The sequence below is a fragment of the Phalacrocorax aristotelis genome, chromosome 22, assembly GCF_949628215.1.
Source record: "Phalacrocorax aristotelis chromosome 22, bGulAri2.1, whole genome shotgun sequence".
Lineage (NCBI taxonomy): Eukaryota > Metazoa > Chordata > Aves > Suliformes > Phalacrocoracidae > Phalacrocorax > Phalacrocorax aristotelis.
Genome location: NC_134297.1, coordinates 8,341 through 21,929, shown reverse-complemented (window position 1 = coordinate 21,929; position 13,589 = coordinate 8,341). Strand labels below are relative to the sequence as shown.

At 54.2% G+C, this 13,589-nt stretch overlaps 1 protein-coding gene across 3 annotated transcripts in view; it reads left to right on the top strand.

Moving 5' to 3' along the window:
- Positions 1-13,026, top strand: part of C2CD2L (C2CD2 like) — a 28,686-nt gene extending 15,660 nt beyond the window's left edge. For all 3 annotated transcript variants that reach the window (XM_075116519.1, XM_075116517.1, XM_075116518.1), the window contains exons 12-15: positions 122-255; positions 770-1,052; positions 2,506-2,715; positions 12,433-13,026. In XM_075116519.1, the coding sequence (XP_074972620.1) occupies positions 122-255; positions 770-1,052; positions 2,506-2,715; positions 12,433-12,497 (692 nt within the window). In that variant the 3' untranslated portion in view covers positions 12,498-13,026. The remainder of the gene's footprint in view (positions 1-121; positions 256-769; positions 1,053-2,505; positions 2,716-12,432) is intronic.
- The last annotated feature ends 563 nt before the right edge of the window (positions 13,027-13,589 follow it).

Sequence of the window (13,589 nt, the reverse complement as noted above, 5' to 3'; positions counted from 1 at the left end):
AATTCTGTTCTCTGCCTTCGTGTGCACGTAGTTGCCTATTACAAGCATCGCGGTGAGCAAGCGACCTCTTGCCCGTGCTGAAGGTCAGTACTTCAAGCGCTGGTATCTTCCTTGTGCGCAGGGGATAGCCACATGCCCAACGGCTTGGATCCGGTCGCCGAGACAGCGATCAGGCAGCTAACTGAGACGAATAACAAGCCTGCCAAGAAAACCCCAACAAAACGCAGCACGCTGATCATCTCGGGAGTTTCCAAGGTCTCTGGTAGTTACAGGGCTCCATTTCCAATGTGGGAGGTTGTTTTAGGGGTGCATGTGTGAAACCACCCTGTCCCATACGGACCAGTGTGTGAAGGTTCCAGCGCAGACGACTTGCTTGGCAGAATCCGTTTCTCTGCTTCCTTGCAGCTTGTCGCTGCTTCCCAGTGAGTGTCAAAGTACCTCGCCAGTCTGTGGGGTGGCTGCCGGTGGGATTTCACAACGGGCAGCCACAGAAAGGGAGGCTGCTGCCATAGCCGTTTGGGAACCTTACCTTGTGGAGAATCTCAGGAGTTCTCCTTGGACTTGCCTACGGGAGTGAGGGAGGTGCAGCGGAATGCTTTCGCATCGGCCGTGTTCCAGCATGTTTCAGCCAAAGAGTGATGGTTGGGCATCGGTGCTGTCTAGCACTGATGATCAGAACTGGAGTGTCCATGCGTAGGTGTGGATGGAAGAAGGGAGATGAATGCGATCCTTGAGACCCTGTCTGCCTGACCTTCTAACCCCCTGCCAGGTACCTATCGCTCAGGATGAAATGGCACTTTCTCTGGGTTATGCCGCATCCCTGGAGGCCGCGGCGTACGGGGATTCTGCGTCCGAGGGCGCAGCTGACCGGATGCACGACTCTGCTGAATCGTCACAGCTGCTGGAGGCGTCGCCGTCGGGACAAAGGGCCAGTCAGGAGCTGGATGAGACGACGCGATCAGACATCTCTGAGAGACCCTCGGTGGAAGATGTCGAGTCTGAAACTGGCTCCACGGGAGCCCTTGAGACCAGGAGCTTGAAAGATCACAAAGGTAAGGATGAACCACTAGTCGGTAACTAATGCTAGCCTGTTGTACTTGAGGACAAAGTGAAGTCCGAGTTCCCCGCCCGAGCGTGGGGGCCTCAGCCGGCTTTCGGCGTGGCAATGAGCGGCTTCTGCTGGAGCCTGCAAGAGCCCGCCTCTCTCCCACGCTTCCCGCTGGAGCGGTTCCAAAGTCCTCTATTTGCAGGTGTCCAGTTCCTGTGGCCTTTTTGGTTTCTGTGCTCTCATAGACGGGAGCCCTACGCAGCTTGCGTGTTTCCGAGAACCCGTTTTTGCTCCCTGGCCGCTGGGTCCGCAGGTCAGGCATGTATCTGTAAACAATGATTCCTCCTCTGAATTTGGCCACCACTGGCACAGAAATGGAGGCTGCCCGATGACGTGGATTGTAGGGGCCTCGATGCTTTCCCTCTTTCTCCATTAGCCTAAAAGTAGCTAGTGCCTCTAGGGTACGACAGGGCCTAGAACATCCACGCAAACTCTCCACTTTTAAACGATGGAGTGGGCCTGCCCCGACCAAGCTGCTGTTTTGGACTTTCTGGGTTTCCGTCGATTAGGTGGAAGGTGCACCTTAGGTTTGTCTGCTTGTAGCCGACGGCTGTTTCGGTTAGCTACAAAGGTACATAAACCAGCGCAAGTCAAAATCTCGATTGCCTGGAATATGGGAGTGGGACAGGTTTTGGGGGTCACACCCTGGTACAACCAGGTGCAGTTTGAACTCTGGTGGCTCCTTGTTCTTTGCACGGCAGCAGGTAGAAAGGTGTGTGGCCCAGGTTCTTGGGAGACCTGGAAGGCAGGGAAGAGGACGAAGAAAACCGAAAGCAAGCCCTCCCCGTAGGAAATGCTGTTGTAGCTTTGTATGGCGTGCAGGTTTTGGATATGCCTTTTTGCACCAGTCTGGAGCTGACAGCGATCGGTGTCTCCCTCCTGTCCTGCCCGCGTGAGTCATTTGGAGCCGTTGCCGTTATTTGCCTCCAGATTTGGGCATCTCGTGAAACCTCAGGCGGTTGTTCTGGGGGCTCAATGACGGGCTAATCCGGGCGCCCTTGAGACAGGCTCGGCCGAGAGGCCTTTTCTCTGTTACGTGTCTGCCTTCCGGCGTTTTTGCACCCAGACATCCCCACTCGTTTTCCATTCACAGAAGCCTTAGCCTTCTATTACAATTCTGTACGTGTCCACTGAAGGGAGGCCATCGTGCCGTAAAAGGAAGGACACTGACGGCGTGCTTAGTGAAGCAGCCTGTTGGTAGCGCAGTCTGTCCCAAATGTAGACTTTGCCTTGCGGCTGGGAGCTGGGAATCGCAGACCTGCAGCGCGCGTCTGCCGCCCGGGGTGGAAGAGGTCTTTGCCGCTCACCTGAGAGCTGCCGGGTGCGTTATTGCCCCCGAGACTCGCCAGGGCAGGATGCTATCGTGGTTTCTGTCTCCTTCCTTTCTGTTTCTGCAGTTAGCTTTCTTCGGAGTGGTACCAAGCTCATCTTCCGGAGAAGGAGCAAGCAGAAGGAAGCGGGCCTGAGCCAGTCACACGATGACTTGTCCAACGTCACCGCCAACTCTGCCGCCAGGAAGAAAGCCGGCAGCTTCTCCCGCCGCCTCATCAAGCGCTTCTCCTTCAAGTCTAAATCCAAACCCAAAGCTAGCGACAGCGCAACAGCAGGTGAGAACTGAAGCAGGGAGAAGCCCGTCGGAAATATTGCGCAGAGATCCTTTTCTAGTCTCTTGTCTTCCCACTCCACGGTGTCTGTGACCTGCAGTCCAGTTCCTTCCAACCTTGGCTGAGGGAAGACACCCCACCAGTGCTTTATGCCATTTGGGGAGCGGAGGTGGCGAACTCGGGGCTTAGGCTGCTCGTCTGCCTTGGCTTAGCCTTCTCCGACTGTCGTACCCCACTGTGCTCTCCCAGAAAATCCAGGTGGCATGCTAATCCCCACGGGGGTCCCAGGAGCTGCGGAAGCAACTCTGCCTGCGTAGCTGTCTGCCATCGCTGGGCGCATCCTGGAAAGGGGCGGGGGCCCTCTCAAGCGGCCACCCTCAGAGCTAAAGATCAAGAAACTACTCGGTTAGCTACATTGCCGAGAAGCATGGGATGTAGCCTCGCTCAGCTCTTCTGGCAAGAGAGGATGACGTGGTCGTTGGCCGTCTAAACGCTCTTATTGCTTCTGCTTGGTGCAGAGGCCGTAACCTGACTGAGGGGCGGGGTGGGGCGATGGTGTTCCTGGGCCGTGAGCTGTCAGGAGAACAAGCTGCCATTCTCCACCCGGCTCTGCTGCTGGAACAGTCTCTGGTTCGGACAGTGCTGAGTGCTTTCTGTGCTCTGCTGATGAAGGAAGGCGTCTCTAAGAAGGAGGAAGTTTTAACCTCTGGGCAAGTTCTTGGAGAAGCCCAGGCCCTTGCAAGAATGTATGGTTGGTGCTGTCGGTGCTGCCACCCTGTGCCGCAGCCGTCCTTCTGCATCCGTGCTCTTGGGTGGGAAAGGGGCTGCCCGCACGCGCCAGCCGTTGTACAAGTGGAACCCTTGCCGCTGGGCGCGCTGCCGGTGGGGCGCCAGGCTGTCTTCCGGCCCTGCGGAGTGCCTGGCCTCTCGCACGACGAGGACCGGCACTGCAATGGGGATGGACGGCGAGGAACGTGGCGATGCTAGTGAAAGGTTGGTCTGATGTGGAGCCTGAAGGCACGCGGCAGAGAGAGGGGAGAGTTTACGCCTTTTCACTGATGAAAGGGTTTCCCGTAGTACAAGGAGCCTTTTTTGATCGTGTCTGGTATTTCCTTTCTTCTGGCAAACCCGATCCACCATGCGCAAATATTGGGCATTTCCACAGCAGGTGTTTGTGGAGGGAGAGGCACGCAGGGGAAAACTGACTCCTTGCGTGGGAGGAGACTGCCCTTCTAGACGAGTGTTTTTCCGGTCTCCTGACGCGCGCATGTTGCGAACATCCCCGGACACCCCGTTTGGATAGCGTAACAATGCTCTTTGGAGACACGCTTGTGGCCTCTCAGTGCCCCTTGTTTGAATGGAAGCGCCTGCTCTCCTGTGGGTTGTAGAGTTGAGGAGATGCGGTAAACGGGAGGAAAAACCTCGCTGAAGGGTGATCGCCTAGGCCTGACTGGGTTCACTAGCTCTGCCCTCCTGTAACAGTACCTCCCAAGGTGGAGGCTGTCACCCCGCCCTATGTAGGATGCGACCAACTGAAAAATCAGTTTTTCTCCTGACGGTGCGCAGAAAATGACACGTCGTGTTCTTCAGAAGGACAGATCCCGGCTTACTGATCTGGCCGTCGTCACGTGCCGTTTCCAGAGACCGGAATGTGTTCAGTATGCTGCGGTGAAAGGATTTACAGGCAGGAATTTCTGGGCGTCTGTTGAAAGCATCTGGAGGTAGGGAAGGCCAGAGACGCCCGGGCCTCGGATTGAAAGTGCCGGCATGTGCCAGAAGGAGGGATCATCCCTCCTCTTGTTTTTTCCTGCCCCTTCCCCACGAGGTTGGGCACGTGTGAGAAATCGGACTGGTCCAGCTGGCTGACCAGGAACCTCTTCTCCATCTGTTTGTTTTGATCTGGGAGCCTTTCCATCATCCCCGAGCTCTTTCATGTCCTTTATCCTTTGTTCCTTTCCTTGTCCGTGTGGTACCGTGGCTTTGTTTGCAGCTCCGTGCACTATGATGTTGGAGTGCTCATTGTGTCTCGCTGAAAATTGTTTTCCTCAGTGCGAGGGACTGGTTCCTGCTGCAGCGCTGGTGGAAGCTGGCAATCTGCGCTCGCCTCTAGCGATCCGGCCGCCAGTTAGACCTAGCCTTGCTTTGCTGGGTCAGCACGGTGTCACACGCAGTGCTGTCCTTTGCAGGCACGCCCTCGTTCCCAGAGCCTCTGGGCTTGGTTCCAGTTCGGCATTCTCTCTTGCACCATCCCTGCTACCACTCTGCCTCTGTGGCTAGCAGTACTTGGCACTCCATTTTTGGTTTTTGTTTATTCGTTTTTAATACCGTGTCAAGATTGCGTTGAAAGAAGAGTGCTGGCTGAGCCCAGCATGAGAAAGACTGGTTTGAGAGGAAGGGAACTTTCAGAAAAGCCAGCAGCTCTTCAGATGCGGGTTTATCACAGGACCTTCCATGAGTCTCTTTTAATAGTCCTGTGTTTTTTTTTTTTTTCCTTTAAATGGCAAGAGCAGCTCGAGCTGTCTTGGTGCGCAGCAGCTGGAGGCGAATGTGCAAGGCTCCCACCAGTGCTCCCAAAGCGTGAATGTGGGGCTCCTGTACGTGAAGAGGGCTGGCGAGTGTTGTCCTTCTCCCTGTAGACCAGAGGCGGAAAAGGAGAGTCCCTAGATTTCGACTTGAATGTTTTGGTCTGTCTTGGAGGAAGAAGGTGATAGGAAAGCTGGGAGTAAAACTGAAACTTGGTTCCTCACTGGCCTTGGGCACCGAGGATCCCTTTCTAGCCACGTTAAATGGGCAATTCCTGCCATACGTTCATGGGCTTTCCTGAATTTGTTCCCAGTTTGTTGGCTCCAGCCTATGCCCGCTGATGAATCACAGCAGAGGTAGTACTGTTTTTGATTTGAGCTTTGGCCTGGCAGAAGACTCATCTGGGGATGTCCTGTGCCGCCGTGTGTGGAATGAACGCTCGTGGGACGCATGACAGTTGGTGTGTATCTTCCCTTGAATTTTTGGCAGTGCTCTCTCTATCACGGGCAGTAAATTGCTGTGAAAGCTTGTATCTGCTTAGATAGCTTGCAAAGGAAAGGGATGTTGTCAAGTGCGGACAGAGCGTGTCCCCAGACATGAGTTCCTGCACCCGCTCGTGTTTCCTGGTGGAGACGTACTTCCTGCCCTTTCGTTGCTTCTCCAAGTCGTGCAGCGTAGGAGTGATACGGTAACCTTTTCTCTTCTACGTATTTTTGGTAAGAGCAGAATGTTTTTCAGGGTGTTTGGGTAAACTGCTGTTTGAGGGACAGCGGGGGAATGGCTCGGCTGTGTGCACCAGGAGGTTTTTTTCTTACTTTGGATACGCTCCTGATGAATGTGTCGATCTTTTCTCTTCGCGGCTTCCATTCTCGCACACACAGTTGTTTCCATCCCCCGAGTAGCAGGCGGCTAGGTTTGTTAGGCCCCGGCTATGTGAGCACGGGTGACTTTCGCGGCTTCCCAATGCCAGGAACGATGATGAATCCGCCTCGTGGGGGAGGTGCTACTGTTGGCGTGAGAAGCGATTCCTCTGTCCTAGTCTTCTCGGAAGGAAAGGGAAGGTCACGTAGGGCTTTGGCCTCCGGAAACTGTAAAGACAGAGTCCCAGGGAGTTTCCCCCTGCGGAACTGCCACTGAAAGAAATCTCTTTTGTCTTTACTCCCTGCTTGTGCTTCTGACTTTGGGACAGAGGATATGCTATTTGAAATCTGCCTTTCCCCATTTAACTTCTGCCGGACCCCCGTGCCCTCCCCTCAGGGCTGCTGCGGGGTCTGTGGCATTTCATGACGGCTGGGACCACAGAGCGACCCCAGCGTGCGGCGTCGGCCGCCGTCTTGTTTTAGACTCGAACGATCTGCAGTTGCCAGGTTGGTGTTCTCAGGGTAGGCTCGCTGTTTGCACCTTGTCAAATCGTCCTCCACCGAATATGTGGGGGAGCGGTGGGCTTGGACACAGGGAGGCTTCTGAAGGAGTTCAACCTGTTTACGAGGGCCTGCGTTCCAAATGCTGCGTTTCGCTGTCGGCTACACAAATGGAAATGGTGACTGGTAAATGAAGCCAAATTACACGTTTTGGGTGGGGTGGTGGTGGTTTGTTTTTGTTTTTGTTTTTTTTTTTTGTCGTCGTTGTTGTTTGGTTGGTTTTTCCTGCTATTTTGGCTCAACAGAGTTTATAGAACTTACCTGTGCTGTGTAATTTTACCTCTGTTGAGAAAACAGATTTCTCTAGCTGTAAGTGTGCTTGTAAGTGTATTTGTGCCTGGATACCTCCTCCCCCCGTGTTTTGGTAAGGCTTTTTAAGAGCCTCCCCGTCCAAAAAGCCCTCGGCATCGGCCAGTGAGGAGTATCCTCTCCAGGCGAGAGAAAATGGGTGCAGGAAGGAATGGAGGGAACCGCAGAAGCTCAGTGTTTGGGAGTGCCCATAGGCTTTCGCGTGACAGGTGTCTGACTGAGGCGCGGTACTTGGAGAGGCTGCTCAAAGGCCGCGCGTTCGAGGGCAGAGGCATCGCACGCACATGTTTGTACACCCTTGTAACGAGAGCGCACGCTGGGAACGCCGGTACTGGTCATGCTGCCGAGCGACTGAGGACATTGGTGCTGATTGTGGGTCAGGAGAGCAGCATTACCAGTGCCTGTGGCGGCCCCAAAACGCATCTTAGAGAGACCTCCACGGGGTCAGACTTGAGCAAGCGCATCCGATTTCTGCCCCTGCAAGCCCTCTCACGCTGCTTCTGTAGTTGAGGACAGGTTTTTAGGCAGAGTGCCTGAAGTGGGGGAGAGTGAGGGGAGACTACGTGGGTAGAGAGCTAGTCAGAAAACAGTTCAGTGGCGGGGAGCGTAATGGAAACGTCTTCAAGTTGATGTAAGAGGGCCACAGGCACGCGCTGTTTCTAGACTAGAACTGGGCACATGGCAGGGTGTAGGCTCACAAGTGTTCTCATTCTGCTTTTTTTGTCTTCAGCGATGCCACTTCCTTCCTGCGATGGTTGCTCTCGGTTCACTGTTTGCCAAACCTCCAGAGAAGTAATTTCTGGGCAGCTGGCGAGATGCTTGAGTGCTGGGGAGGGGGGGTGCTGACATTTGAGTGTTCTGGGGTCTCTTGCGTTGTTCTCCCCTCCCTCGCTCCCCCTAGGTCACGGTGACTGTCGCGGTAGAGTAACAATCCCAGTGGTGGTCAAACTTCTGGAAAAGGTCTTTGTGTACTTCCAATATTGCAGCTCCTTCTACAGGCGTGACTGCTCCACGCCGCCTTTCCCTGCTCGTACAGGTACCGGGACAAATACCCACGCTGAATTTGAATTAGCGCCCCTCCTTACGCGTGCTCTTTTGTACTTTGATGCCTTCTCTCTGGGTGGGTTGTTTGAACCCCAGATTGTTTAGAGGAAAAAAAAAAAATAGGACCTGTATAGCTATTTAAGAGCTGAGAGTAAAATGACTTAATTTGGACTAAATGAATGAAGTTCTTGCACCTTTGTATATGTTGAAGAAGAATTCCATTGCTGTGTAATGGCTGAACCCGTTAACTTATTAAACCACATGGAAATCAAAACCTGACCCCGAGTGTGACTTCATACCCGCTGGAGTGTGGTGAGTTGGGCTTTGGCTTTGTAGAAGTTCGTGGCCCTCTTTTTTTTTTTTTTTTTTTTTTTTTAAGACCATCATCTCTGAACGGCCCTTTTTGCCAAATGCAGGCACCCGGGCTCACAGTCCGTAGGACCACGGCGAGGGCCCTAGCCTTGGCCATGCTCCTGGGAGGCAAGGGATTCCCGAGAAGGCGCCATCAGCCCCGGAAGGCGTGAGCGGCACCGAAACCTTCAGCGGAGCCCCTGTGTGTGGCAGGACCCTGGGAGGGTTGGTTACAGCTTCTCAGGGGGCCCTGGCGGCATGGGGAGAGCCTTGCCCTCTCCCTCACGAGTGCCCGCTTTGGTGTTTTCTTCTCCCTTTGCCTGCCCTGCTTTCCCTCCTTTCTTGTCCTCACTTTGTTGCAGGGCCTGCACTTCCAGCTGCAAAGTCAAGGTAGGCCCGGGGAAAATAAACAAACAAAATCCCCGACACCACCACCCCTCCCACCATTGTAATGCACAAAAGGGAAAATCACCAAATTTGAGGAAAAGGACCACAGAACCCCAGAAGTGAATATTTGGGGGAATGGAGGGGAGACCACAAAACACCCACGCGCAGAGACACACGCGCAGAGACACACACCCCCCACCCTGATTTTTCTATTACGGAAAAGAAAGTAACGAAACCAAACACAAACAAACAAAATCCCCAAGAAACCAAACCCCACCAAAACCCCAATTTGAGGAAAATTTGGGGCGAAACATTGGCAGTGTGATGGGCATCACTGAGGGTTACCAGTGTGCGTTATCTGGTGCAGGTCAGCTGTCCGGAGTGGATTATCTGTGCAGGTTATCCCAGGTGAGTTTCCTGCTGTGGATTATTGCAGGTGGAGCCCCTGGAGTAGGTCGACCCCATGTGCGCTCCCCTCCGTACCTTTCTACCCACACATTCCCCGTCTGTCCGTCTCTGTCTCCCCCCTCTCCCTGTCCCGTGTGTGTCTCCGCCCTCCCAAATGCTTTCTGCCGAAAGGCTCCTCTGTGCGAGGCTTTCCCCCCTCTTGATTCCCAGCCGTGACATGCCCCCTGTGTCCCCTGCCCTCCTACCTTGTGCCCCCTCTGCCCCTGCTCCACCTCCCCATCACCCCTCTGCTGCTGTACCCCCGGGGTGCTGCCTGCACCCCTCACCTGTTCATTGCCCCCCACCCAAACTCTGACACCCCACCCCCCCACTTCCCTGCACCCTGCTCCCACCCTGCGCTCCGTCCACCTGTGTTCTGGATCTGTGCTGGGAACGGTGTTGCAGAGGCAGGGCTGTGTCGGTCACCGCTGCGCGGCGCTTGCCAGCGAGCGGGCTGGGGGCATGCGGAGCGCTGGGAGGGGACGCAGCTGGGCCAGCGGACCCCGGCTGACCCCAGGGATATTCGGGCCATATGATGTCACGGGCAGTAATAAAACCAGGAGGGCGGTGGGTGGGGGGCTGCGGCTTGCAGCTTGCCTGGGCACGGCTCAGTTGGTGGTGAGCGGTTGTTTTCATTTGTACCCCTGGTCTTTCTTGGGTTTTATTTTTCCCTCTTGGGTTTTTGGGGGTTTTGTTCTTTTCCTTATTGGTGGTTGTTGAACTCTGTTTATCTCAACCCATGACTTTTCTCACTCTCAGCCTCCTGATTCTCTCCCCTGTCCTGCTGGGGTGGGGTGAAGTGAGCGGCTGTGTGGTGCTTAGTTGCCAGATGGGGTTAAACCAGGACACAAGGTTAGTTGCAAGCCCTGCCTGGCTAATGCTTTAGGTGCTCCTACCATCTTGATAGGCCATGCGTGTTCTTCATTGCGGCTTTATAGTGCCTATTGCACGGCGTGAGTACTGCTGCTTACGGAGCAAACGTGCCTGTCTCCCACCCTCTGGGATGTAACTCTGCCGAAGACAGAGCGAAACAGCCGTGGCACAACCTGCAGCGATGCTGCCTCTCCAGGCCCCCGCAGGCCCCGCTTTCTTGTCCAGCCAGGCGGGAAAGCGTGGTTGTTGCAGAAACAGCTACGCCCTGCGACTCCTCCTCAGGTTGTTGGCTCGGCCCCAACAGCGTACAGGCTGCTGAGGTCACCGCCTCCGCGCGGGACGCAGGCGGCCCGGAGAGCTTTACCCCGCGCCATTTCCGTCCCCTCTGGGCAGCAGCGGAGCTGCCGCCGCTTCAGGCGGCCGCTTTCTCGAGGGCGAGGAGCTGGGACGACAACGGGCCGCTGCAGACTCTGGTCAGGGTAAGAGGCTGTTCCCTGGGGAGCCGGCGCAGGGGGAGCGGAGGTACGCACGGGCACTTGTCGGTGCCCCTGGCCGGTAAAGGGAAGGTTAAATTGTTAGAGTGCAAATAAATACATTTTATTTAGGGAGGAGTCGTGACTAAATTTAATCGCACCTATTACTGAGCAAACCAGGCAGTCATTATTCCTAATCTGTAATTAAAAAAAAAATAAAGGCAGTCCTTTTTTATGCCATAAATAGAGTTGCGAGTCATTAATAGCTCAATCTAAATACAGCCGTTATTACATCAACTGCAGGCATTAATGACTCCTGATCAGAAACAAAATAAGGACAGTTTTAGAATCTACAATGAAAATCGACCCGGAAAGCTAAATTGGGAGTGGGTAATACTGAAATTGTAACAGGGCTGTTAGAAAGTTCAGAGGCAGCGACAGCTCCTGCTTCCAACCCAAGCAGTAAACGAAGCTTTAGGTTCTTAAATGAACAGAAATAAAGGTGAGCTGTTAAACAGTGGCTGGGTTCAAGCGTAGGCATTAAGAAAATTTGCAGGTGCGGGTGATTCCCGACGAGAACTAACAATTCCAGAAGATTTAGATTTAAAATGACAAAGCTAATGGAGTGCCACAACCGCCCGGATGTAACTGCAGCCGCTTTGGGGGAATGCCCCAGCCCTCCCCAACCACCGCTATTAATTACTGCCAAGGAGAGCGAAAGTGAAAGTAGAAGCAGTGCAGGTGAAATGCGAGCAGTACGCTTTTCCTAAGTCATCTCTTCGTGTCAGGAGAGGAAAGAAAATGGAAAGAAGATGTTTGCAGGGGGTCTGTGCTGGGTTGCCTGCGCGTCTCTTCCGTGCGTCCTTGAGGAGACATTTAGCTCCTGTTGGGCGCTCGCAGGTGGAGACAGGGCGAGCTGGAGGCGGGATCGGTGCCGGCCCTGAAAAAGGGATGGGCAACGAGCTGAGAGAAGAGGGGGCAAGGGCTGAAAAAGGGTCTCCAGTTCTGCAGGGAAGGCAGCGGGATGTGACTCGGCAACCGCTCTGAGGAGTGCAGGGTCATTCGCTGCGATGAAGTCAGGGTCTGCGGCTGGCCCGGAGAGGCAGCAGAAATCCCAAACTCTTTGCAGGGGTACCGGCCAGATTAGGGCAACACCTGAACAGTAAAACCATTTAGGGGAAGCAGAGCTGGGCTGCACCGCGTGGCCAACCTCCCTCTTCTCCGTGAGTCCCAAAGGGGCAGCTCCAAGAATGTGCTGAGAATTCATCCCTTGCGCTAAAAATGAGACGCAAGTAGCACCCACCCGTGAATTTTATTTTCTCTCTCGCTCTGCGGCTCCTGCCTGCTTGTCTCTCCTCAGCGCTCACCTGCACCCGTGCTCGGATGGGGCAGCTGAGGGAAGGTGCTGCCATCTCCCCAGCCCCGGCGGACCGCCCCTCAGCTGTGTCCTCTGTCAGGGAGCGTCGTCATCTCTCCTGCCTCCCAGAGCGTGTCCTGTAGTGGCAGACGCGCGGGCTTTTCCCTGCACGCGCATACGGGAAGGGAAGCACAGTGAGAGCTGGGCTTGTCAAAGAGTAACGGGGGTGGTGGGAAGCGTAGCTAGAACCGGAGAGCTACAGCGCAAAAGCAAAGCAGACGGGACACAGAAGTCAAATGGTGCACAGGAATGCTGAGGCGAGAACTCCCGCAGCACACAGGAAATCAGTGTCGGAATCTATTTTCTTCTGACTGCCAAATTAAAAATAATGGCACGCTTTGCAACGCTAAGCTCGCTCTGATCGTCTGAACTGTTTCTTTCCAACTCCCCACCGCCCCCAGCACACCGTTCAGCCTCCTCAGCCTGAAATGCCTTGTTTTCCTTCTTTTTTTTTTTTTTTTTTTTTTTATGACAGGGCAACTTCTGTTCCCGAGGTGGTGCCCACAGTACAGCTATCTCTTCGAAGGCAGTTTGGTTTAGGTCAGAGAATGTTTAGCCTGGACTGAATCAGCCTCTGTTTCTATTTCTGGAAATCATCGGTCCTGTGCATAAAGCCCGGAAAAAAGGAAATATGAACCAAAGGACGTGGGGCCTGCAGGGGTAGGAAAATATTTGAGAAGAGGTTCAGTGGGGAAATGACTGTTTGTCTGTGGGGCGTCCAGGCAAGCAACCCAGCTGCTAGAAAGCGGCGCTGTCCCCAGGATGGCCTCGGCGGTCCCGTCGGAGTCGGGGGAACAAGGACAAGGCAGGGTGAAGCACCTGACCTGCCGTGTGGAACGTGACTGTACAAAGCACGTGTGATGCACTGCAAGTTCATTTGTTTAAACTGTGAGTTAAAGAAGGTGTGCAGTTGCTTTGTAAACAGCCGACGCTCTAAAGCTACACCCGTCTAACTGCTAGCTGTATTAAATCTATCGTATTGCTGTTTCTGCATTAAAAAAAGTAACAAACCAACACACCTATGTAAGCACGTCTAAGTACAATGGAAAACCACTGTTTAACGCGTGGCATGTGTGGGTTGTTTTTTTGGGGTGGGAGGGTGGGGTGTATGACAAAAACCTGCGAGAGACACACGCACACACGCACGTGTAATGTTTAGCGCTCACCTAAACCCAAAAAAGAAAATCCACTCTTTATTTTGCAGCATTAGCATTAGCTTCCAGCGCACAGCCTGAGCGCGTACCTCTGCTCTCACCATCTGCTCCCTCTTCAACCGTGTGTGGCTGTCATCATCAGCTTGCACAGGCTTTCCTCGTGCAAGTTTCCGCGACAGCTTACGAGAAGGCAGGGAAACCAACCCAGCAAGACGCGTAGTGCCTTCCTCTATGGGCTCCGTCCAGCCTTTGTTAAAATGAGCAGAAAAGAAATCTGCTGCTGCCTTTACCCTGACTCGCTCTTACAGAGAGCATCTGACTTGACCCGCAGCAAAGCGATGCCCCAGGCAGCAGCACGTATTGGCGCGCGCCGCGGTTTCACCCACCTGTTTTACTGCGCCGGTCCTTTCCCACGGCCGATGCCGCAGATGTGGCGCGCCCCACCCCCAAACCTCTTTACGAGGGTTCCCTGGGCTCT